Genomic DNA, 24,658 nt, shown 5'->3' with positions numbered 1-24,658 from the left:
GGAGAGAATTAAAAGAGCTCAAGGAGCAGTGGAAGCGCATGAAGCTGGTGGCTAAGAACGAGTGGAGTGTATGGAGTTCGGGAAGGAGATTAACAGGGAGAGGACCAGCTCCCAAATCTCCTTCAGCAATTACTACATTCGTACACAATTTGATTCACCAAGATTTTAGACAAATCAAGAACAATTTTGACTGCGATTCTGAAATTACAGCCAATAATGAAGAGGCAGTGAGGGTATCGCGCTACCTTATAGGGGAAAGCCAGGAATTCACTTGTAGTTCTTTTGGGTAAGTAAAATAATCAAGAGCTGAATGATTAAACTGTAAGTTTACTTGCCAGGGGCGGATCCAGGGGGGAGGGGGTAGGCCTACCCCCCTCATGATCTAGTGACCATATACCTCAGAACCTCAGCATCAATCGAATTAATCCAAAAGCGTGCCTGCAAGATCATCCCGGGGTGTGATATACGCTAGTCTGATGATATAGATCAACTGAAGCTACCAACCCTCAGAGACAGAAGGTACAATCATCAAGTTGAATATTCCTCATGATATTCTTTTTATTGATGGACGGATACTCTTTTTTTTTCTGTAGAGGTAAAGAAGAGGAAGCGTCGTCAGCAACTACCAGAGGCCATTTCTAGTGTTGCTTTCCATAATTATATCAAGGAAAAAGAGGAAAAGCGAAAAGATGAGGAGAACAGAAAGAAGCTACGAAAAGAAGAGCGGCTGCGAATTAAACATGAGAAAGAGCAGCAGCTAAAGGAGAGGAAAGAGAGCCGAGACAAAGAAGGAGAAGAGAGAAGAAGAAAGAAGATGGAGCTACAACAAAGGAAAGAGACGAGAAAGGCCGATGGAGAGAAGGAGCGAGAAAGGAAAAATATAGAAAAGGCGGAGACAAGACATTAAAAAAAAAAGGCCAGAATTGAACAAAATGTGGTGGAGGATATTTGCTGCGTTTGCCAAGGGCAATAGGAGCAAGAGGAGAAATGGGTGGGATGTGATTTTTGCCCCAGATGGTTGCATTTCGAGTGCTCGGATCTTTGGGGGCTGACTGACGAGGAAATACGGGCGACAACATATCGTTGTGGTAAATGCATATAACAATATTTTGCTTACACAGGTGTATAGACAGCACTGGATATATTGAGTAGTCCGTAGTATCCATTGATAAATACTTTGAAACCAAAAACCTATGTCAATCTGTCAATCATCAAGTTGAATATTCCTAATGATATTCTTTTATTGATGGACGGATACTCTTTTTTTCTTTTGTTTGTACCTTGCAGCAAGTGCTAATTCTGTATTGGTACTTACATGGTGACGAATTGTTGATAATCAAACTCCAATAATTATTGTCACATGATTATTCTCGTATTGTGATCGATGAGAATATACAGATTTATGTGGAAGACTTGAACAATGTTTTGTTTACACAGGTGTATAGACTGCACTGTACATTGAGTAGTCTGTAGTATCCATTGATAAATACTTTGAAACCAAAAACCTATGTCAATCTGTCAATCATCAAGTTGAATATTCCTAATGGTAAGGGTAAGAGCACTTATTTTGTTTTATTTATATAAGTTATGGTTGAGGGGGGCTAGCACCTCCCCCCCCCCCCCCCCCCCACCAGTACGTCAGTGGTTGTGTACAAAGTCTGTGTGGATTACAGCAAATCCAAAGGGAACGAATTAAGAAGTAGCCCAAAAATGAACGTAGCAAACTCGTTATGCTGACAGAACTGTTGAGCTCGGGTGATGAACATGCAATGTTTCAAGTGCCAAGAGAAGACAGCTCAGCCGTGACCCCCGAAGGAGGAACTTTCAAAACCTAGGAATGAAGTTCATCAGATTGAGCAAGTTATTTCGTTTTATGAAGTGAATCTTCCATCATCAAGAGACCTTCATCATATCTGAGAGGCTAGAAGACCTACAGAGAAGGGTTTAAAGTACCAAGCAGACGTCACGGTCAAGACATGGAAAGACGTCACGGTCAAGACATGGAAAGACGTCACGGTCAAGTCATGGAAAGATGCCTTTCTACTTTGGAGGAGAAAGGCAAACAAGCAACGACAGGGAAGATTCAGCAAAAGATGACTTTCCAACATCTGCGGCATCCTCACATTAGAATTCATATCCAAAACGGAAGTGTCCATTTTGTGAACCAACAAAATTCCAACTGTTCCACACAAAATTATCAAGACGGTCATGCACAAAGATATTGAAGAAGTGAAACGGGCTCTTAATCAGCCTGCTAAAGAACGAATTAAGGAGTTTGAATAGTTCAAAAAACGTGGCATCTATTTGGAAAACAAACATCAAGCAAAGCAGTGTGTGCCTGAATATCAGCAGGAAAGAAGGGGAAAGTCAGACAAGTTGGCAATGTGTGAAAATTGTTCAGGATTTTGTGAAACGGATGTACACGCATGATATTTCATGCAGACAAGTTGCAATGAAATGCGCTATACACGTGTGTACATACACTCTACTAGTACTACCTCTAGCTATACATTACAACGTCAATAATCATGTCAGACTCTATTTCTAGGACCCCCATGTTGTTTCAACCTCAAGCACCACAAACAACTCAGGTAACTTTGTTTAGTTTTGTTATATTTATTTAAATACGGTTGTTGGGGATTAATAAACAAACAAGACAAAGCAGAGATGTACATGTAGGGCCGGTTGCCCAGTATGTGTACATACACTAGCTACACAAGAATCATGTCAGACTTTTTCGAGAATGTAGACCACTTTTTCTTCAGGCTCGACAATGACCCCCATGTTGTTTCAAGCACCACGGACATTAACAACAACAACTTGGGCTAGTTTGTTTTGGTTTTAATATTTATTTAAATCCGGTTGTTGGGGATTAATAAACAAACAAGACAAAGCAGAGATGTAGGGCTGGTTGCCAAGTATGAGACCATGTGATGATACAGGTATTTTGACAGCTCAGCGAGGTCTCATTCTTGCCCAACATCTGCTACGTGTAATTCTAATACTACTGCTACTTCTTCCAGTGCTTCTACTGCTCCTTCTTCTTCTAGTTCTACATTCAACAGTACTATTACTACTACAACTTCTAGTCAAGAAACCGTGGCATAGGGCGGCGATTCTGCATCTTGCCAGCCCACTGTCGAATTCAGCTCGTCCCAGATAAATCAGCAGCAGAGCATCCAGAAAGTTTTTCATTTTCATGGATGCAATGTGAATATCTATAATAACTGATTGTAAATCCACTGTAAATATTAAGTAATCTATGTTCAAACTGTAAATGCGTTGTTTTGCCTGTTTTGACTTTTGGATTTTATAATGAAGCCAGGAATTTCAGGGCATGCCAATTTCAGCCGTCTCAGTGTCTGATTCAAGTTCTATGGATTTTATATTTGCTCAAGGCAAGTGGAATCCCGTGAACTTTTTGGTGATTAGCAAGCCTGCAAGGTCTTAACTCTTATCTTTCATGTGTCGCTATTTTATAAAATAAATAACGCACTTGATCCTGTTGTGCATAACGTGAATACGAATATCAGGTCATTAAAAACATTCTTAAATGCTACTCATTTCAAAATGAGAGGAAGAAAAATCATCATCACGAGTTAAAAAATTGTTCACTGTTGATAGAAAACAAACCCGTCTTTATAGAATTGAATTTGTTCAGTTGCCTTGATATGTCCATGACCTTTAACCTTAAGGGGTTACTCGCTTGACCCCTCGACCCTACTTGAAAAATCATCATCATGAGTTAAAATGTTGTTCACTGTTGATAGAAAACAAACCCGTCTTTATAGAATTGAATTTGTTCAGTTGCCTTGATATGTCCTCCATGACCTCTGACCTTTAGGGGTTACTGGCTTGACCCCTTGACCCTACTCCACTCTCCACACTCCCCCGTTCTGTGGTGGCGACGCTGCCGGGCTCCAGGGTCCCGTCCCATGATGCACCATCAATGATGACGCCCTCGTCTGAGAGCTGGAGGCTCGGGTTGCGCTGCAGCATGTGTCTGGCCCCTAGAGGGAGCCCTACTGGTAGTTGGGAATCGGCCGAGGAGTCTAGTTTGACCAGCGTGTTCATGGCTTCGGCTAAGAAGTTTGGGGTGCTGAGATGGTCGCGGGTAGCTCTCTCTTGCACCTGGGCATACACATGAGAAATATTACATTTACAATGAATTTTTTATCAAGTAACTTCCTGAAAGCATATATGTACAAGCAGAACAGTTTACTTGCATTTGTTATATCGCCAGTCTTATGACAGGTTGTACCAACGTCTTCCACATTCATGAATTCATTTTCAATAACAAGTGCCAAACTCTATCGTCCACTGCCAGTGCAATATGGAGACTTCAGTAGCTCATATAATTTATCATAACCTGTTCTTGTGCTAGTCCAACATATTTTATCACCTATATCATCATCATACTTGAAAATTTGAAGAAGTTTATAACCCTACAAGAGCTTAATTTTTAAAAAATACAGTCAAACCTGTCTATAAAGTCACCAGTGGGAAACAGAGAATGTGGCCACTGTAGCCAGGTGGTCACAAAACATATTTTGTTGACATCTTTGTTGCTATTTTTTTTCTTTTTGTTATTCAACACAGAAAATAACCAAAGAACTTTGACTCGACCTATTCATAATAAACCTTTACCTACGGGAACCATGTGGCCCCTGTACTAAGCCTATGGGAAGGAGACAATTCAGAAGTTAACAGGTTAAATACTCCTTGAGAGTCAGGGACCAGGGGGGTGTTTCAGAAAGATCCTAAATCGAACTTATCTGTTAGTTGGACTTAAAAATTATGGAGAGCCATTTGTAGCCATAAAATGAAATATATTCAAAAGGCGAAAAATTCAAGTATTTTAGACTTTTTATAAATTCCACATCAAGAACAAGAAATCTCCTTGATAAAAGAAAATATGAATGATTTGAATCAACATTTTATGCCTTATAAAATAACTTTTCCAAAATATTTTCATAGATGCTAACGGCTATCCATAATTGTAAAGTCCAACTTAGAGATAAGTTCATCTTTGCGAAACACCCCCCTGAAGATACGCATGGTGAATACTAGTTACTTGATATAAAAGTTTAACTATCTTCACCTGGTTGACATGGACGTTTCTCAATCTCTCCTCCAACCCTTGCTGCACCAGTTCTTCCTCGGTCACTCCCACCTCACCAAAATACTCCCTCATCTGCTCAGTCATAGGTGCTAGCGTTGTTCCCTCCGCTCCTCCTGATGGCAGACGACTGCTGGGAACACCCCTGCCGTTGAATGGACCAGTCTGGTTCTGATGGTGTGATGTGTATGAGGAGCCTCCCTGATTGGCCCCTGCGAATGATGCTGAACTGTGATAGGCCGAGTTGTAGGTAGCATGGGAGGATTGACTTGTTGGATGGGGGTGTGTTTGAGTACTATGGCTTGAGGGATAGTGAAGTGGCGATATTTCATTGGATGAGAGACTACTGTGATGCAGATTTGGTGAGAGTTCATTTGTTTGCAGAGGGTCAAAAGTCACGCCAAATTCACTGTTACCAGGTGCAGCAAACGACCCAGACAAATTCTGCCTTATTTGATCCAACTCTCGCTGATCTGCGTCAAAGTCAATATTTGGGGGTCTGGTTGGTAACACTCTACTTCGCGTTTGGCTACTGGATATATCACCAAGTCTAAACCGGTCTCTCGTCGGTGAATTCGAGACAGGAGCGGAATCATCGTCGTCATCATCGCTCTCATTCAGAAGCGATGTCAGCGATTCAAGTTCATATTTCTCCTGTGGCGTAAGAGGACGGGGTTGATTTCTAGGGGTATTTGATGAGGGCAGAGCTGGTGAAGCTGAGCGCAAGCTGGACGAATTTGCGTAATGGAGATCATCCGCCATCAGACGGCTGACCCATTTCTTGGTGGCATGCTCCGACGAGCAACGTCCCGTTTGATCATCCAGATGCGCCAATCTGGCGTAGTAATCGCTCTGGCGATCCCCCTCAAGGTCAAGACCAGTATCGCCATATCTATTCCCAGCCCCATCCATGTGCACACCTGCTAATAAATTACTCAAGTTTGGGACAGACTTTGCCGCACGCATCTCTCTGGATGTCGGCTTTGACTTGTCGTGGCCGTTCTTCCCGCGGCGAGCTCTTGTGCGCATCTGCCCGATGCGACTAAGGACGTCCTCGTACGGTGAGAGCTCCCTCTTGTGTTCGCTGCGAGGTGTGCTGGCTCTGCTGTGCTGAGCCTGCATGGAGGATAAGCCAATGTTGAGAGCATGCGTGCGGTTATGACCGGTGACCCGATGTTGAGGGTGTCCGACCAGTGCTTGGAGTGCATGCATGCCTGAGATGTGCGGATCTACCAGTCTCTGCCCCCTGTGATGCCCCAGCCCGGGGGTACTGTGTTGGGAATCAGAGAGATAGTCCGTAGACCGCGGATCTCCCTGCAGGCTTGTGCTTCTAGGAGATTGAAGGTACGCTTGATATGGTAAGCCCGTCACAGGATCATACAATGTGCACGTCTGCGCTGAGGTGTTCATCACCTGCACATGCTGTCTGGAGGCTACGTCACTCCCGGGTGGAATACTGTAAGGTGATTGGTTTAGCCCATGAACAGGGAACTGTGATTGGCGAGTTTGGAAAGTACCCAGATGTGATTGGTTAATGGGGCCTGGCATGCCCTGGAATGGACCCACCTGCTGATGATGGAGCGGTGCAACATTCCCATGAAGCGCATGCAGCGGGTGACCATTCACATAGCTTGGAGATGGATTCGCATTCTGATTCCTGTTCAAGTAACGCTGAAATCCACCTGCATTGGAAGCAGTAAGATGAGGAGAGTTCACATCCTGCACTTGTTGATCAGGACCCTGCAGTCTGCCTGCCATGTGTGGATGGACATCTTGCACTGGCATCCCAACATTATCATAATGTTGCGCAACCCTTCCATCCGTTTCATCAGTTTGCGGCTGACTCTGGCGTGCCACACCCGGGATCCGCCCCGCCCAGAAATCCTGACTAGGTCGGATCCACTGCGACTGTTCTCTTTCCTTCCCTCTCTCATCTTTATCCTTCTCCACTCTTACATCTTCTTTCTCTTCCTTTGCTCCATCGTCAGTTCTCCTTTCCTCATCTGCAACTTTCCTCCCTCTCCCGTCAGAATCGCTCTTCCTATCGTCTGCCTTCTCTTCCACCTTCCCTTTTGACGATCGTCTCTTTGACCTTTGACCTCTGACCTCAACCTCCTTGCTCGGTGTGTGCCTCCCTATCCTTCTCAGCAAGGGATCATCAACCTCAGACTCCATCTCCTCCCTCTTCTCTTCCTCTGCTTCCATCCTTGCTTCTTCCACCCCATCGCCGTCCTTCCTCTCACGGATGACACCTTTCGTCTTCTCCCGCTGACTGTCATCACGGGAACCGACGACCTCGCCCTGCCACTTTTTCGCCAGGAGGACATCTTTCTCGCTGGCCAGGTCATTGGTGTTCAGGACTCTTAGAAGAACAGCACATCTGTCAAATAGAGAATGAAAGAAAGAGACTCATAAACGAAGGCAATGTCCTGTGATGTAACTTCATACTCAAAGGGATAACATATGATCGTTAATGGAGTTGAAAATAAACCCCTATAGACTTTTGAAAAAATATGACCCATTTTTGCCTTAAAGCAGGACTGCACTACATGTAGCTACTGTACTTTTGCCCTCTATATAGCCAACAATGCCTAAGCAGTACCCGTTGATCCCTCATGGTCCTCTTTTTATTATGTTAATTGAGAGCTGATTTGATGAGATAACCATCTGCCAGTGATCTCACAGAGAGGTCCAATCCCTCCTGGCAAAACAAGTGTGATGGGCTTTGAAGCAGGTACAAAATGTGCTCTAAATCTCTACTTTTAGCTAACCTTCTTATATTTGCTTCCAGGGCCCCGTCTAACAAAGAGTTGATATCAATTGCTACTTATTCGCGATTGATATCAATCGCAACTATGTACATAAGAGATAGGAGACTGCAAACTTGCGATTGATTGGAGGACTTGCGATCGATTTGGACCAATCGTAAGTCTTTGTAATAAGAGATAGGAGACTGCAAACTTGCGATTGATTGGAGAACTTGCGATCGATTTGGATCAATCGTAAGTCTTTGTAAAACGGGGGCAAGGTTTTGAAAGGTCTGCCAGGGGAATCTATAGTCAACAATTCAACGGCAATGTATCGTGTAGAGTGGGGGCCAAGATCCAACTTTACGGTTCTCACCTAGATTGGGGGCCATGATAATAATAATAATAATCGCTTCTTGTATAGCGCTCATGTCAGTCAGATTTGACCCTCCTGGCGCTCCTCAAACTTTACGGTTCTCACCTGTTTGCTAAATGCTTGGCTTTCTTCTTCCTCACTTTCTCCCCGACCGTCTCGACATACTCCATCATCGACGTCACATCCTCCTCTTTGGGCGAAGGATGCTTACGAAGGAACCGCTCCGAGTCCTCGATCCAGCGATACTCCGCATCTCCGACGTCCTGGCCACGACGACGACTCTTGGTTCGCTCCGATCGGATGTCGTTGTGGACGTCGACGATGTCGGATGGAAGAAACTTGAGTGCTCTTACGCACCACCTTGCAATCTGGGAAGGAAGTGTGAGTGAGGAGATTGTTAAGCATGGGTCATGTTTCATAAAACTTGTTATCAATAACAAATTTTAGATTTTTGTCTTAACATTTTTATGACAACTTTGCTCTCACCTAATCAAGTGCCATGATTTCAGTACCTTATATCAGTTATTGTAACAAGTTTTACGAAACAAGGTTGTAGCGCATACTACACAATCCTCCTGCGATGACTGTTCACATGTTTCATAAGTAATGAATTGAAGACCCGCCCAAGAACAAACCTACGGATAGTAGACCTACCTTGTCATACAGACCATAGAAGCTCCTCACAGTAGACAATACGTGGCGCCGATCATCTAACATGCTCTGGTAGTTCTCGGCATGCCCTTCCAAAGCCCTGACCGCACTCCTCAAATTGGCAAACCCGTTGCCACCTTCACTGACGAGTGTTTGAAACTCTTCTTTTAGGCCGTCTGCTTGTGCTAATTTGTCCTGTAGAAAAGAGAATGGTATGCGGTTGGGTGATTGGCTCATAAACCTGGGGCACACTCGCAAAACATGGAAGGAGACATAAAAGATGGTACAACAGGTACACCAAGGTGAATGTCGAGGCTTTGAGACAGGCCATAAAGGAAACTAAACATCGAAACCCAAGATGTTGGAAGATAAACTTGTAAAGTTGGAACACATGGAAAAGTTGTCCACTGCTACGTACCGTGGACTTTACAGATTCAGCCAATTTAAAATCTCCATGCTACCTATCATGATTACATTTTTAAAAGACTTAATTTTCTTATCTTATGTCCGATGTGCTTCTCTGATTTTCCTGATTTCTATTTAATTAGTTTGCTATTAAGATTGGATTTCAGTCCCTATGTGTGTGTGCACATAGCACTGTAAACGGCTGCAGCAAAAATAAAGCGAGACAAGCATAGTGAATTTTTATTCAAATAAATACATTCTATTCGTATCCACTCATAGCATACAAAGAAACTGAACAAGAGATGTTTAATTCTTTTTTTAATTGATGTTTTTGATGGGCCATAACTAATCCTCTCACAGGCTGTATGTGGACTGTGGGGCGCTATGAACCGGGGCCCTAGGGGTTATTACTTACCACCGCAAGTGACGCCACACCCGTTTCAAAGTGATTACATAACATCTCCGCCCTTCCGAGAGAGTCAGCTATCTCAAGTCTCTTCAGCCCTGTCGGACCTTCATTCAGTAACCAGTTTGAAAGCTATAAAGATAAAATATCAACATATAATATTCTCATATAATTTTAATCTTTAATTTTCATTCATCAAACATAAGTTAGCAACATGTAGTATTATTGTAAGCCATATTAATTAAGGATTTCGTTTTGAGCCCATGGTTGACTTTATAACGTGAATGAAACATTATTGCAGGGGTTTGCACAGTGTAAATTTCCCAAATTTTCAAACTCTTGAAATGGTAAAGTATGGTGGCAAAATATCAATTATTAGCAAAATTACAGTCATTTTTATTTTCATAAAATGAATTTTGTACCTGGCAAAGTTTTACTACCCATTTGTTATGTACAAAATGAGGCATCAATTTGTACTCATGAAGTAAAAACCACAAAGTCCTTTGATCTGATGTTCATAGCCCCTGCCATCAATATTTGCATGAGCGTTGGGTCTGTAAACCTTTCCCTCGGTATTGACCACTCAGCAAAGAAATAAAATCTCAATTTTTTAAGGATGACAAACAAAATGAGCCTCCCGCCCCCCTCCCCCTCCCCCGAGAAAAAGAAAACCAAAGAAAACTAAATGAAAGAGAAGAAAGTACACGCTCTGATAAATAAGTACTTACATTCTGCATCTCCTCAAGGAGATCGATCCGTTTCATTTCATCCTCCACGCGACCTTCGACCCTGTCCCTGGCCGCATCAAGCCTCTGCTTCATCATGGTAAGCTTCTCCCTGCAGTACTCCGCCAGCAGACGGACTTCACGGAAGACAGGCTTCTGAGCCACCGCGGCATACACCTCATCGATGTCAGATTGGTTGATCTTGGATAGGAGGTCATCGCACTCTTGGCTCAAGGACTCTAGGCCAAGTTCCCTATATGACAATAGGATATATAGGTTAAAGTTTACCTCAAAGCAGAGCATCCTCTATTGCTGGGGTACTGGTCAACATATAATCCAATATCAACGGCAATGACAAGACAAGACAGTAAAAGTATGAACCGTATTTCTTAAGTGTGAACCAAGTGATTTTGATATACTGCAAACAGTGTTCTTACGTCACAATAGAGAGCATGCAAAGTGCGCTGGTTCTCATACGCGTAATAGATGCACAATGAAAACTACAAAATACCCGGATGTTGGCTCTACATATTGCCTGCTAGTTTAACACGCATTTTGCCATTGAATTTTCTGATTGGGCAATATATTTTGTCCATTGGTTGACTGTATTAATATTGACCGGCAAATTACACACAGAATCCCATTGAATTTTCTGAGCGGTGAAACTGTTTGTGTTTGTGCGAAGTTTTGTTAGCTTATCAATTAAACTTAAAGGGTAATACCATTCAAAAATTGCCCTGCTCAGATGTCTGATATGGTTAATAATACATTACATATACTCTTTTTAGAACACAGGACTAATTCCTAACAAGAAAAATGAAGCAACAAAACAAGAACCATGTGCGATTAAAAGAAAGAACTATTGTTTAGCCCAAAGAAAACTCTCTGCCCTGAATGAAACCAAAGATCACGTACCTGAAGAGATCTCTGATTAGCTGTTGCATGTTCTCTCGCTGTCTCTCTAGATCCTCTCTCGTCTCCCCGAGATCATAACTCTCCAGGTCCTCAAGCCTGGAGAAGGCATCAGGCAGCTTTGGGATCACCTCTTCGTAACACACAAAGAAAGGTTCAACAGTCTATATCATAAAAAGAAAGAGTAGAAAATCTATCACAACATTGATCTATGGAAGCTTTGGGATCACCTCTTCATAACAAACAAAGGTTCAACAGTCTATATTATAAATAGAAAGAGTAGAAACATCTATCACATATTCCTGGATCTCTTACAGATGGTAATATCTTCATTTAGGACCCTTTAGCATGCTAGAAATAAAGTCTGTTGTAATGAATGACCTGCTTTAGGGACCACCTGTTTGAAAAAGATTACATGTACATGTACACATGTATCTATATCTGTAGAGTGTAGACCCTACCCGGGGATACCAATTACTTTTAATCAATTAGTCTGAAAATGTCTTTTCGAGGTAGTAGAATCACCCTATTGTTCTTCATAAAAAAAGAGAAAAATGGCAAACTCTTTTAATATTTCTGATGAGATTCATCACTAGTGCGTAGTCATAATTTTAATTTTGTGTAATCTCTCTATCCATCTTCAAACTATCAATGCAATGCATAGCCATAAACAAACGATCCTCATGGAAAAACACACACGCCCGTAATTTCAATGCATCACAAATTTAGTGTACTTGTTCCCTCCACATTCAGGTACATAACAACAAGTTCAGAAACGCCCAAACCCCTTGAATAGGATGCAAAATGAAGGTCAGATAGAATGCCAAAATCGTTCCACAAACATTATTATATCAACTAAAGTACAGTGAAACCTGTATATAAAGACCATCCAAGAGACAAGAAAAGTGGTCTTTACAGACAGGTGGTCTCTATGTACAGGTTCCTTTAATACTACATGTTTCAATGAGAAACAATTTTCAAGGGAAACAACAATTTTGGTCTGTGTAGACAGGTGGTCGATAAACCAAGTTTGACTGTACATGTTAAAGTTCCACAAACTATATATTTTTTTTCCATATTAAAGTATTGTGCAAAAATACCTCAGGGTACTTACATGAAGATGTTTTTTTGTATTCCCATAACAATGACTGATAATAATATAAATAACAATAAGACATCTTTTTTTACCAAGGTTGGCATCTGCAATGATATCATTACCCAGGCTTTTGCCATGCTACCATGATAAGGCACTCAAGCATTCAATGAATTTCTTCCTACCAGGTACCCAATTACTACACTAGGGTGGAGAGTGGCAAGTATAGATGACTATCTTTCCAAACAAAATTAGTGCCGCAACGGGACTCGAACCGCAAACCATGTGATCCACTAGACCACGACACCTCTACCGATCAAAAATACTTCCACTTAAGTTAATCTTTTGGGTACTGCACTTTGCATAAGAACACATTAAATCGAAAAACAGCACACACAAAAAGAACAAATTGGTTTATTAAATGTTCAGGGACTGTTCAGTAGAGAGCCAACACCAAAAATCTAAAAAAAAATTAAAGTCCTCATCAAACGAATGCACCGTACACAGGTTACTTGTTAATGGCCCTTAGTCGGCTGTTAGAGACGGTCAATGATTAGAGACGGTCAGTTGTTAGGGATGGTCAGTAGAGCTGCCCCGAGGAAGACCATATGACGCAATGACTTACGCTCTGGTTTCAACAAAGGAACATGATTTTACACGAGACAAATATAAAAGAAAGATGAGGTGATTCTCATTAATAATACCGCTTGATAATGAAACATATATGTTTTTGGGGCGCAAGATTTTCCAATGTTTCTCATGTCATTTAGCCCAAGATTGAGTTGTAAAATCACACCCTCTTCTTTTGTTTTCTTTCTTTTTTGGGGGGGATGCAAGATTATATACATGTATATGTTAGTCTTCGCCCCTGTGGATATACATGTATTCTGCACCCCACCCCAACAAATTGCTGATGAGAATATTGTACCCTTAACACCCCCACCCTATTTTTCTTTTTAAAAAACAAAAGGTGAATTAATTGAAATTAATTACAAGATTAGAAAAAGCAAGCTTATGTTTTTGTACTGCATTAAATATCTTAAATCAATCATTTGATTTCCAACATGTCCTCTTCAATCAATTACAAAATTTATTCATGATTTTTTTTCTTCATGTGGGACTTACCTTCCTAAACCGAACCCAAGCACTGTGTGAGTACTGCAGGTATCCGCCAAGATCCGCAGTCAACTGACTCTTATCAACATGGTTGTACAAGTCCATTTCATCTACTACCATGACGGTCTAAGGGAATAGATATAATAATAATAATTTATGTTTATAATGGTCCTAGAAAAGCGGGTGCTGCTTCAAACGATTAGAAAGAGACAGAAGAAATGGCTTGGACACATCATGCGGCATGATAGCTTGATGATCAGAGTCCTTGAAGGCCGTCTACATGGAAAGAAGTTGAGGGGAAGACCTCGTAAAGGCTTTCTAGATGATTTGATTGCGGAATGTGGAGCAACGGGATATGAAATGCTGAAACGGATGGCTAATGACCGAAGTACTTGGAGAGACACTTGAAGTAGAACTCTGATTGGGTCCCTGAACCTGTCATAAACTGACAGATCAATATTGATGATAAATGCGCCTAATACTTTGTTTCTAGGCACAGTACATATTATTACCCCGGTCATCGGATTCAGGCTTACCCGCACACAATGTACGCACATTTCCACTCCCTGGGGAGCATAATAAAGATAGTGGGTTCTTGTATAGGCAGCGCTCATGTCTTTCAGACCTGACACGCTTGGCGCTCCACAGTTATTACCCCGGCTTAAGCATGGATGTGACTTTTTTCTCTCTACACTCACCTGGAAGAGGGTAGATGGGATGTGTTTATTGCTCTTCTTCTTACTCTGCCTGAGAGCGAGTAAGGTCTGTGTGTCTTTGAGGCACTTCTTGTCGATGGGTTGTATCAGGTACAGCATGAATGGACCGACCGCACTGCTTGTCTCAGCCTGCAATGACACAACAAAGATTACAGTTCAGGGGTGAAAGTGAGCACTAAAAAAAATTAAAAGGTTTTTTTTTCCCCTCAACCACGCTCCCCTTCAGTAAAAAAAAGAAGGATTCGGGGAAGAAAAAAAATGTCATCTAACAACATTCCCCGCGTTTTGAGTAAGAAAATTGGGAAAAAAAGGGGTAAAATCAGGAAGAAAACAACAATTTTGGGAGAAAAAAAATAAAATAAAAACAAAATATTTAAAAAAATTAAAAATCTTGAAACCAATTTTAATCGGGTAATTATCAGGGCCGACAGTTTCAAGTTTATTGATACAAGCCCTCAATGTCCGATTATCATCAGACATGAACAATAATACATTGGGACAAAATAGTTGAAAATAAAGATTACATGAAGCTTAGACTTTTTCCTAAATGAATTTTTTAAAATAATAATGCAGTGTTTTTTTAGCTCTCTGAGGAATACAATATAGATATTTTACCTGTAGACTGTTGAGGGAAGACTTGAGCATGGAGATGAAATCTAATGTTGAAAAACGCAGATCGGCAATGAAGGCAAAACCATGGACCTTGGTGGTGGGGCTAAATGAACAAATAGAAAAAGAAAAATTACATTCCAGTTTGATTTTTCTCCTGACTTAAAAAGAAGGACGAGTTCTGGAAAGAGGTGAAAAATAATTTGTGAGCATTTTCATTGTTATTATGCAAGTGTGGAAGAACATCAGAGAAATGAATGTTCCCTGAAAAGCATGATTCTTCAAATGCCTTCATATTCTAAATATGACATGTAACAGCTTAAAAATGAGGACTACATTTTATGCCACATGTTTGTGTAGTCCATTATACATCTTTTTGTGTACAGTACTATTACTTTTACCAAGACTGGGCCAACTTTCTTATCATTTTCATGATTCCAGAACCTTGCAGTACACACCAATACTTACATACACCTGTATGCTTCATGATCAACTTTTTCTGATCAATTCCACACCGTTTCTTCAACAATGCAACCGCATGACCAAAAATGAACTCTATCTTTAACCATTATTCAAGACAGATCATATTTGTGATAAATTACACGTAAACGATCGACCACTATATACACAAGAGGCCTGTCCTCATCAGCTCAAGATTGCCAAATAGCCCGCTATTTCTGGTTTGGGAAATAATCCCGAAGTTACAAAACCCGTTTTCATCAGATTGAGACTTGACCTCAAAACTTGAAACGAGCTCAAGAAATTTGCTCGAGATATTTTGCTCAGCGTTCGCGCATAATCTGAGTCTTCAGGCTGGAGAAGACGCAACCGGACAAATAGCGAGATAATTTGCCAAATAGCAGGATATTTTGCAAACTAGCCCAAGATATCTTGGGATGATTATCTCGACCAAATATCCCGCTAATTGCAACTTCGGGCTGATAAAGACACAAATTAACTGGATAATTTGCGATCGGGATAGTTCAAATAGCGGGATATCTGGCAATCTCGAGATATCTGGCAATCTCGAGCTGATGAAGACAGCTCCACATTAATACCCACCTTGTGATGTTGATGTAGTAGCGCAGAATACGATCAAGACCGCTCCCCATGACCCTTGACTCCAGTATCCCATGATTCTGTGCAGGAAAGGTCACGAGAGGTCGTCCGCTCTGATCCCGTCCACCTGCTCAATAAAGGGGTTAACAAAGTATAGTCACGACTTTGGGTTAAAGTTCATTGCCGACAAATATGTAGGACTCTGGCATAGCAGGTATTGATTACATCAGGGCCCTGTCTTACAAAGAGTTACAATTGATCCAAATTTATCGCAAGTCCTCCAATCAATCGCAAGTTTGCAGTCTCCTATCTCTTATGTACATAGTTGGGATTGATGTCACCTCTTTGTAAGACAGGGCCCTGGGTGGAGAGTGGCAAATGTGGAATACTGTCAGTTCTAATGAGAATGCATTCACAAGCTATTTGTGCATACATAATGAGCCCATAACATTTTACCTTTGACCTCATGACCCAAGAATCTACTCAGTTCATTGGCTCTGCAAGATATATTCATGATCTAAGTTTGGCAGGAATCCATCAATCTGTTGTTGAGATAACGCGATCACGAGCTGTTTTTGCATACATAATGAGCCCTGTGACCTTTACCTTTGACCTCGTGACCCCAAAATCTTATCAGTTTATCGGCTCTGCAAGATATACATGACCAAAGTTTGGCAGGAATCCATCAATCAGTTCTTCAGATAACGCGATCACGAGAACGGGACGTACGGAACGACGGACGGACGGACGGACGGACGGACAACCCAAAAACATAATGCCTCCGGCTACTTCGTAACGGAGGCATAAAAACAAAGAATTACAAATAAACCTTAATGGCCAAATATGGTAGCCCTCTGACATATCAGCTAGGTACCTTTTACATCTGGGCCCCATTTCACAAAACTTGTCATCAGTGACAAATGACAGTTTTTTGTTCTTTAAGCTAGTAAAATCCTTGCTTTCTGATTGGTTATCAGCAGACTTGTCATTGACTTTTGTAATTTGTAATTGAAAAAAGGCTTTGTGAAATGGGTCTGTTTTGACTTTTGGATTTTATAATGAAGCCAGGAATTTCAGCTGTCTGATGTAGACTCGTCTTTAGACCCCCTATGGATTTTATTTTTAATGAAACAATGAATCCCATGGACTTTTTGGTAAGCCTGCAAGGTCTTACTCTTATTTTAGTCTAGTAGAACCAACATAACTCTAGATCTAGATCGAACTCTCGTAGACTCTAACTTAAGATCTAAACTTTTGTTTGTTGCTATTTGTGTCGCTATTTTATAAAACAAATAACGCACGGCCCAGAGTGCAATAGCGGTGAATGCAGTACGCGCGAGGTTTCTTTAGATTGGTGCAGTGGGGCTTTAAGACGGCCACATACATACATGTACAATAATATGTATGTAGTGCTCTGGCATATTGGGTTGAACTTCATTGAAGAAAAAAATGTTCTTTAAATTGAGAAGACTGTTTTAACATCATGCTTGTGCCAGTGTGTAATTGTGCTTCCTGGGCTTCAAAAATTACTCTTTCAAAGGGTGGATCCACAGTGACCCCCTCCCTCCTCCCACGTTTACATTCCCTTCCTGAGTGACCTTTGACTTACCTGACATGATAGCGACCTCTGAATGTAGGAGGTCCTCGTCTGGCATCCTGGCTACAGGCTCCATCCGCAACAACTCACCTGAAGATCAAAAAAATAATACATATATTTATAATACAAACAAATTAATAACATACACTGTACAGTACTGGGGGTTTTTCACAAAGATCCTAAGTACAACTTAACACTAAATTGGACTTAAAAATTATGGACAGCCATTGGAGCCTTACAATGAAATATATTCAAAAGAAGAAATTCAAGTATTTTAGAATTTTTTATAACTTCCACATCAAGAACATGAAATCTCCTTGATGATAGAAAATATAATGATTTTAATCAACATTTTATGCCTTTCAAAATAACTTTTACAAAACATTTTCAAAGATGATAACGGCTTTCCATAATTTTTAAGTCCAACTAAGAGATAAGTTCAACTTAGAATCTTTGACCCCGTTCTCACTCACTTCGTTGGAGCGCTCTGGAGTGCTCTAACTAAGACCCGCTCCTCAGGAGTGGTTCTTAGGTGAGTGAGAACGCTCAAAGTGGTCCAGGAAGCGGACTTCTGGACCGCTCCAGAAGTCCACCTTCCGAGGTGGTCTTGAGGAGCGGGTCTTATTAAGAGCGCTCCAGAGCGCTCTAACGTGCAATGTGAACGGAAAGCGTACTTTGAACGGAAGTGACGTTCCGCGCGATGAGCGATCGGGCAGGCACTACACATATACATGTATACGGGACGCGTGGCGAACGGGACATCAGGTGACATAGGGTTTGGATTCCGCGCGCGAAAAAATTGACCCGCCTACCTGAGCTGCCATAGCAACAAGACCACTTTGACTCGTGGAGCGGTTTGAGCCATAAAAACTGCTCGGAGTGTGAACGCTCGCAAACCGTTCCTCAAGACCAGTTCCTCTGGAGCGGTCTGGAGCGGTCTAACTAAGACCACTTTCAAAGTGAGTGAGAACGGCGTCTTTGTGAAACACCCCCCAGATCTACAAAATACTGTATAGGTTGGTATATCATTTTTGTGAGGAACTCATCATTGTGAGGTATGCAATGCATGCATGAATGTGTATTGCAAGTTTTTGTTGTTCATCATCAAGAAAACAACAACACCTGCAGGTGTTTGTATCTCCATCCTTAACAAAAATATTTTTACACAACAAAAATTGTATTAAAATGATTTGAGTTAACAAGGCCTTTCTTGCTCCAGGACCCAGAAGAGATACGTATTCAACATATGAGCAATTTACCCTAATAAGTGACCAAATACTGGGTGTAGATGTATATCTCTATCAGTATCAGGCTGAATAGCAGAATAACAAAATTTGATTTTAACTCGGTAAATGTTCAAGCAATATTGTAGATTTTCTAGCGACAGTTGAAGTTCAGGAAGACAGAGTAATACAAAAATAATATTGATCTGTCATCCGGGTACTGCCCTTGAAATAATAGGCCTAGACTTAACACTGATTTATTGCACCACTTGGAAGCCAACTACTCTGTATAAATACCAACGTAGGTTTCAATCGCATATTATCATCAGTAGGGGCGCTGGTCCGAGAATGAGGATCGTCCTCATAAACGAGGATATTCTCATAAACGCAGACAAAATGCGCCCTCAAAAATAAGGACCGTCTGTATTTCGAGGACATATTTTTTTGGGGGGCGCTCTGCGGGTTTCGGGTTACCGAACGGCCAGCTGGCTACTGTGGGAATATAACCCTAGAGGTCTAGACTAGTTCACCGTCTACTTTTATGGGTTGTCCGTCTTCCCAAGGATTTATTTATTACTCATAATGTGAAAGTCTCTGTAGAGTAAGACCGCCAAACTTCGGACACTTAAGACAAAACGGGGGAAAACATTAAATTCTTTTTTAATTATTGAAAGATCAAATATACTATTATTGTGCAAATACTGTTTATGTATGTCATGTAAAATAAAATGAGTAAAGGAAATGGAAAACTAGAATTATTTACTTACCCGCCGAACCTGTTTTCATACCAAGCTTCGGACGTTCATGTGTAGCGCACGTAAAGCGCATAGCGCACGTATATCGCACGTATAGTGCGCGGGCTAAAGTGCGCATTCATCGAAGGTTTGGAAACCAGATCAAAATCGTTCGACGTGGGTAAGTTTGACTGCGTTGATTTCATGAAAAAAATATTATTTTCTCGTTTTGGGTAGATTTAAGTTAGGTAGAACTATCAGAAAGGTGTTTTTCACAACATTCGTACAATATTTTGGTGCTAAAATCTTACGAAAGCGCTATTTTTTTGTAGTCAAAATGACACTCAATGTTGCCTGTCCGAAGCTTGGAAGAGCGCCATCTTCTGGTAGGGGAATCTATCTAGTATCCCTAGGTCTTTGGTAACGGCCGCCATTAGAAAATTTTCGCGATAGAGAAAAAGTATCTCATAAGCTCCCATAATTTTGGCAGAAACCACCTGAAATATGCCAAGGATTTGTTGGTTATCGATATATTGGAGGCTCTAGACCCTAGATCTACACCTTAACTCCCCTGTTAAGGAACTGTAAAAATCTAGGTAACCTGAAATCTGTCTCCGAAGTCGATGTTTTTTGTGAGTTTTGCAGACGGCAACCTGCCCTAACTTTTTGTACTAATGATATAGGTTAGTAGTGTAGACCTTTAATAGGGTGTCTGATCGCGCACCCAATGTTGTGTGCTAAAACCCTTCCCATAGAGATTGTACGCTTCCCTATGTGGTCTACGTGCATTGCGCGACCATCCAAAATTGGTCAATGATTTTATGAAAAAATTTGAAATTCAAACCTTTATAACAAATGATCCTGAAGGTGAAACTCAATAAATGAGGTGTCATATGAAAGAGCAGGTTTTTCTCCATATTCCCCATCGGGGGCCACCCCCAGAATTCTAAAAATATCTTGGTCAAAACAGCGATTGAAATGTTGTTTGCATCCTAGCTCCAAAATTTGCCACTTTCCTGAGCTGCCGCCCCGCGGCTTAAGCAGGGCTAGACGTAAGGATAATATCCAGATGCTTTTTTTTTCGCTAGCCCCAAGGGATCATTTGTTATAACAGTTTGAAAATACCCTTCCCACATTTTTGGAATCAGCTAATTAGGGAGGCGTGAGCTCCGCTCAGTCCAAACCATGGTTACATCGTAACATGTGCGCTTATAGTGAATGAAAGTATGGGTGGCCGATTCTCGCCATAGAACCCGGAAGTGAATACACGTTGTAGTCAATGGCAATATCGCGGAGATTTGTCTCCGCGATATTGCCATTGACTACAACGTGTATTCACTTCCGGGTTCTATAGCGGGAACGGCCACCCATACTAGTCAATGGCACATATCGCGGAGACAGCGTGGCTCAAGCTTGCAAGTCGCGCATTGGCTGAGCAACTTGCGTACGATATGCATACGCTTGCATATCGCGCGATACAGCTGTTTGGCTAAATTTAGCAAAACAACATAACTCTGCGTGTACGTCTTTTTCGTCGATTCTGAGCAAAATGCTATGAATATTTCAGCATTTTGAAGGGGCTGTATCTTTTGATAGAAACATCGGCGAGACTTGAAATTTGAAATGTATTATTCTGATTACATTTTTAATTCAAATATCAAACAAAAATGGTGAAAAACGATCCCAAATTGAAAATTGAAAAATCGTTCAGACACCCTACCTTTAACTTAGTATCAAATTCATGCAAGTTACCCGCCTGAGCTAGGCTCATATTTTGCGTTCGAGCCGTTGAAGTCATTTTTGTCCAAAGCTTGCCAACGTCCAAAGTTTGGCGGTTTTACTCTAGATCTAGATCTAGATCTACAAAGTCAATGTAAAATAGACTCTAGAGTCTAGGTCTACTTCAAGAAAATTATTGAGGAATCCTTTTTTCGCATCGCCAATGCGCCGATCAAAAATATGAAACGTCTGCGAAAATGCAGACGATCCTGATTTTTGAGGACGCATCGGTCTGCTTTCACAAAGACGATCCTCGTTTATGAATACGATCCTAATTCTTGGACCAGCGCCCCTACTGATTATCGAGTCGCATATATTTTTTTCTTCGATCTAAACCCCTGGCCGCCCACCAGGCTATGCCGCCCACCGGAGCCTCTACTCTAAAAGTTAGTCTACTCTAGACTCTAAGCCTACACGCAAGGCAAAATGATTATGAAGGAAAAACTTTGCACGTCACAAAAAACTCTTAGACTAGATCTAGTAGGGCCTAGGGCCTACTTAGTCTTAGTAGGGAGGCCAATGCCCAAATCTAACTTTTTAATTACTAATTTGTTTATACTAAAACTAAGATTAAAAGAAAGCATTTACTTTCACTAAGAAAATCCACCCATCTGCCGACTCCATAGGTTCCATCAAATAGGAGATATCCAGCTGGTTTGTAGCCATTTCCTTCTACGCCTTTCCGTACGTAAGAGCCTTGAAACAATTATATTTCATGTCGCAAAGTTACGTTCATAATTAGACAGGCCCGAGGGACAAAGTTCATGATGAAGTTTAAAACTTCGCGCGAAAGTGCAATCACTCAACAGCGGCTAGCCTTGAATCGGTCGCACACGTACACACCTTCTTCTTAGTTGATCCCTCCACCGACACAGGCAAGCCCCGATGCAGGCTGAAGTCCAGCCATCAATGTGCGAACGATTACATCTTCTACTACTACGAGCCGAAGACGATGGTTCAAAAAAGGAAAGAAATATATATAATACATTGATATTTACCTTAGATGTGTATTCCAATAATTTGATTTCCTCATGAGTATTCCTTATTATCAACGATCGAGAAGTTACGAGGTCCAATTAAAATCCATCTTGCAGCGAACACAATCATAGCGCACATCCATGCATGCAACGTACGTGTACTAATATTTCTCTCACTCTCTCTCTCTCTCTCTCCCTTTCGCTATACGTAACATACACACTCACTAACCATGTATCATACAACACACCTTCAAATCATGGCTTTCATTTCAATTCTCAATTGGAGTATAGACTGCTCACGTAGACTTTTTTTTTTACTGAAATATCTTTTTTTTATCACTTCTCATACATTACTGCACGACACTCGTATCTAGTGCTGTGAGAATAAGGTACTAGGGTCTATAAATAAGACTACGCTTTGGGCACGCTCTGACCGGAGCTCAGATTATGTCGCAATACCCTTTATTTTTGGCGCGAACAATGACGTCACTGTTCACTGTTTTCCTTCTCATTTTGAGATGGATGTAGCTATAGGGCTCAAACCAACGCAAGATTGACAGAAACATCGTACTCTATCTACTTTCGAATGTTCAGTTTGTAAAAATCTGTATTTAAAAAGATATAATCTTTTTTCTTTATATTTTCTAGTTGTTAGAAGTGGCAATTGTGAACATCTGAAATGTTGATCTCTATCAAAAGTTCTTTACTCAAAACGGATCCCATATTTTTAGGGTCTACCTTCTGCCAATGAGAAGGTTTTTAGTGAGCAAACCTCTACGCCCTCTAGGATTTTCTTAGTCGGTGGTGCGAGTGCGTCAAGGTCGTCTGCAACCACAATTATTGGATTAAAAAACGTCAAAATCTGCAAGATTGTCAACAAATGGTGAAAGACTGTTACAGATCCGTAATTATAGGTATGTTGTGAAATGTATAATTGTATTTTCTTTTCATATTTTCTTCAATTTTTATTTTTACATCATTTTTTTCCCTTTGCTAATTTTTTGAAGTGGGCGACGAGCGCACAAATCGTAGGTGTAGAAGCCTTACGCCCGGGCATTGGCCTCCCTAGTCTTAGCTCGTGCAAAAAAAGACGCATTTTTCATTTTTTCGGTCCACCCTGACCCTGTTACTTCATGACTTGATGACATGATATCATCAAGTATTCAAGCAACACCATTCTCATGATTGTGGCAACATCAACATCATCCTTGACCTTATTGGGCAAGTAGCCCAACACAAAAAACCGTCAACATTTAGGCCTACAACCGCCACTGTCTTTACAGCGACTTGGTCCACACGACGCGACGGTGAACCTGCACACAACATACGGTCTACACAGCTACAGACCATGCAGACGATACGCAGTTCTTCACAAATTTAATGCACGGCCAAGTTCGCAGCGTCTGTAGCAACAACACACGATTTTGAAAATAAACCTCCCAAACGATCGTAAAAACATACTCATTCTCACAATATACTTACAAAAATTATAGTCGTCAACTTCCATATTTGATTACTAATTCGGTTCGCTTAGTAGATATGAGGATTACAGTTACGATTCATCGCATAATGGGACATTTTGTACGGAGAATTCGGGTTAGGTACCGGTAACGAAAATAACATTTCTAAATTATGAATCACAAAATGCAATCCGCAAAAGTTAGTGCCTTAAAAGACCGCAGATGGCGCTAGACCTCCACTGGCAGCAGGGCAGCGGTTTCATGAGACAGTCAATGGATCGAATGTCGGTGAACTTGTACTTATGACGGTCTCATGAGACGCTTGCTGATCCAAGGGCAGATCCGGGGGGGGGGGGGAGGGGGGAGCGGGCCTTGCCCCCCCCCCCCCCGCACACAAAAGAGAGAGAGAGAGAGAGAGAGAGAGAGAGAGAGAGAGAGAGGGGGAGAGAAGAAAAGGAAGGGAAAGGAAGAGGGAAAGAGAAGAGAAAGGAAAGGAAAGACTTAACAGGAAGAAGAAAAGAAGGGGGAAAAGGAGATCGGGGGGGGGGGGGGAGGGGGAGGGCCGAAATGGCCTTGCCTCCCAGTTTGTTACCTCCCCCCATCCCCCCCCCCCCCCCCCATCAACAAAATAAGAATTAAGGAAGAAAACGGAAAGAAAAAGGGAAAATAGAGATAAAGGGAAGGGGGAAAAAGAGGAAGAAGAAAACAAAAGAAGGGGGATATCAGTTGCAATATTCCCGCCAACAACGTGTGGATCGGGGGGGGGGGGGCAAAAGGCCCTTGCCCCCCCCTCCAGTAAACCTAAACGAGAGAGAAGGAAATGAAGGGAAAGGGAAAGAGAAGAGAAGGGAAAGAAGAAAACAAGAAGAGAAGAAAGGTAGGGGAGATCAGTTGCGATTTTCCCCGCCAACCGGTGTAGATCTGGGTGGGGGGGGGGGGGTGGGGTGGGCTTCG

The 24,658-nt window shown here is 41.6% G+C and overlaps 1 protein-coding gene across 1 annotated transcript; it reads right to left on the bottom strand.

Annotated features, from left to right (window-relative positions):
• Positions 1 to 430: 430 nt before the first annotated feature.
• LOC100890776 lies at positions 431 to 23,900 on the bottom strand. Its single transcript, XM_011663018.2, has 13 exons — positions 23,727 to 23,900; positions 17,544 to 17,621; positions 15,938 to 16,061; positions 14,882 to 14,981; positions 14,249 to 14,395; positions 13,560 to 13,676; positions 11,345 to 11,505; positions 10,433 to 10,682; positions 9,714 to 9,836; positions 8,897 to 9,088; positions 8,348 to 8,610; positions 5,102 to 7,499; positions 431 to 4,131 (listed from the first exon to the last, which is right to left on the bottom strand). The coding sequence occupies exons 1-13, from the start codon at positions 23,749 to 23,751 to the stop codon at positions 3,841 to 3,843; spliced, it is 4,269 nt and encodes a 1,422-aa protein (XP_011661320.2). The 5' UTR covers positions 23,752 to 23,900; the 3' UTR covers positions 431 to 3,840.
• Between the last annotated feature and the right edge of the window lie 758 nt (positions 23,901 to 24,658).

This window comes from Strongylocentrotus purpuratus, unplaced genomic scaffold (assembly GCF_000002235.5).
Source record: "Strongylocentrotus purpuratus isolate Spur 01 unplaced genomic scaffold, Spur_5.0 spur5_scaffold_20, whole genome shotgun sequence".
Lineage (NCBI taxonomy): Eukaryota > Metazoa > Echinodermata > Echinoidea > Camarodonta > Strongylocentrotidae > Strongylocentrotus > Strongylocentrotus purpuratus.
Note: the sequence above shows the minus strand (reverse complement) of the source record. Positions and strands in the feature narration are given on the sequence as shown.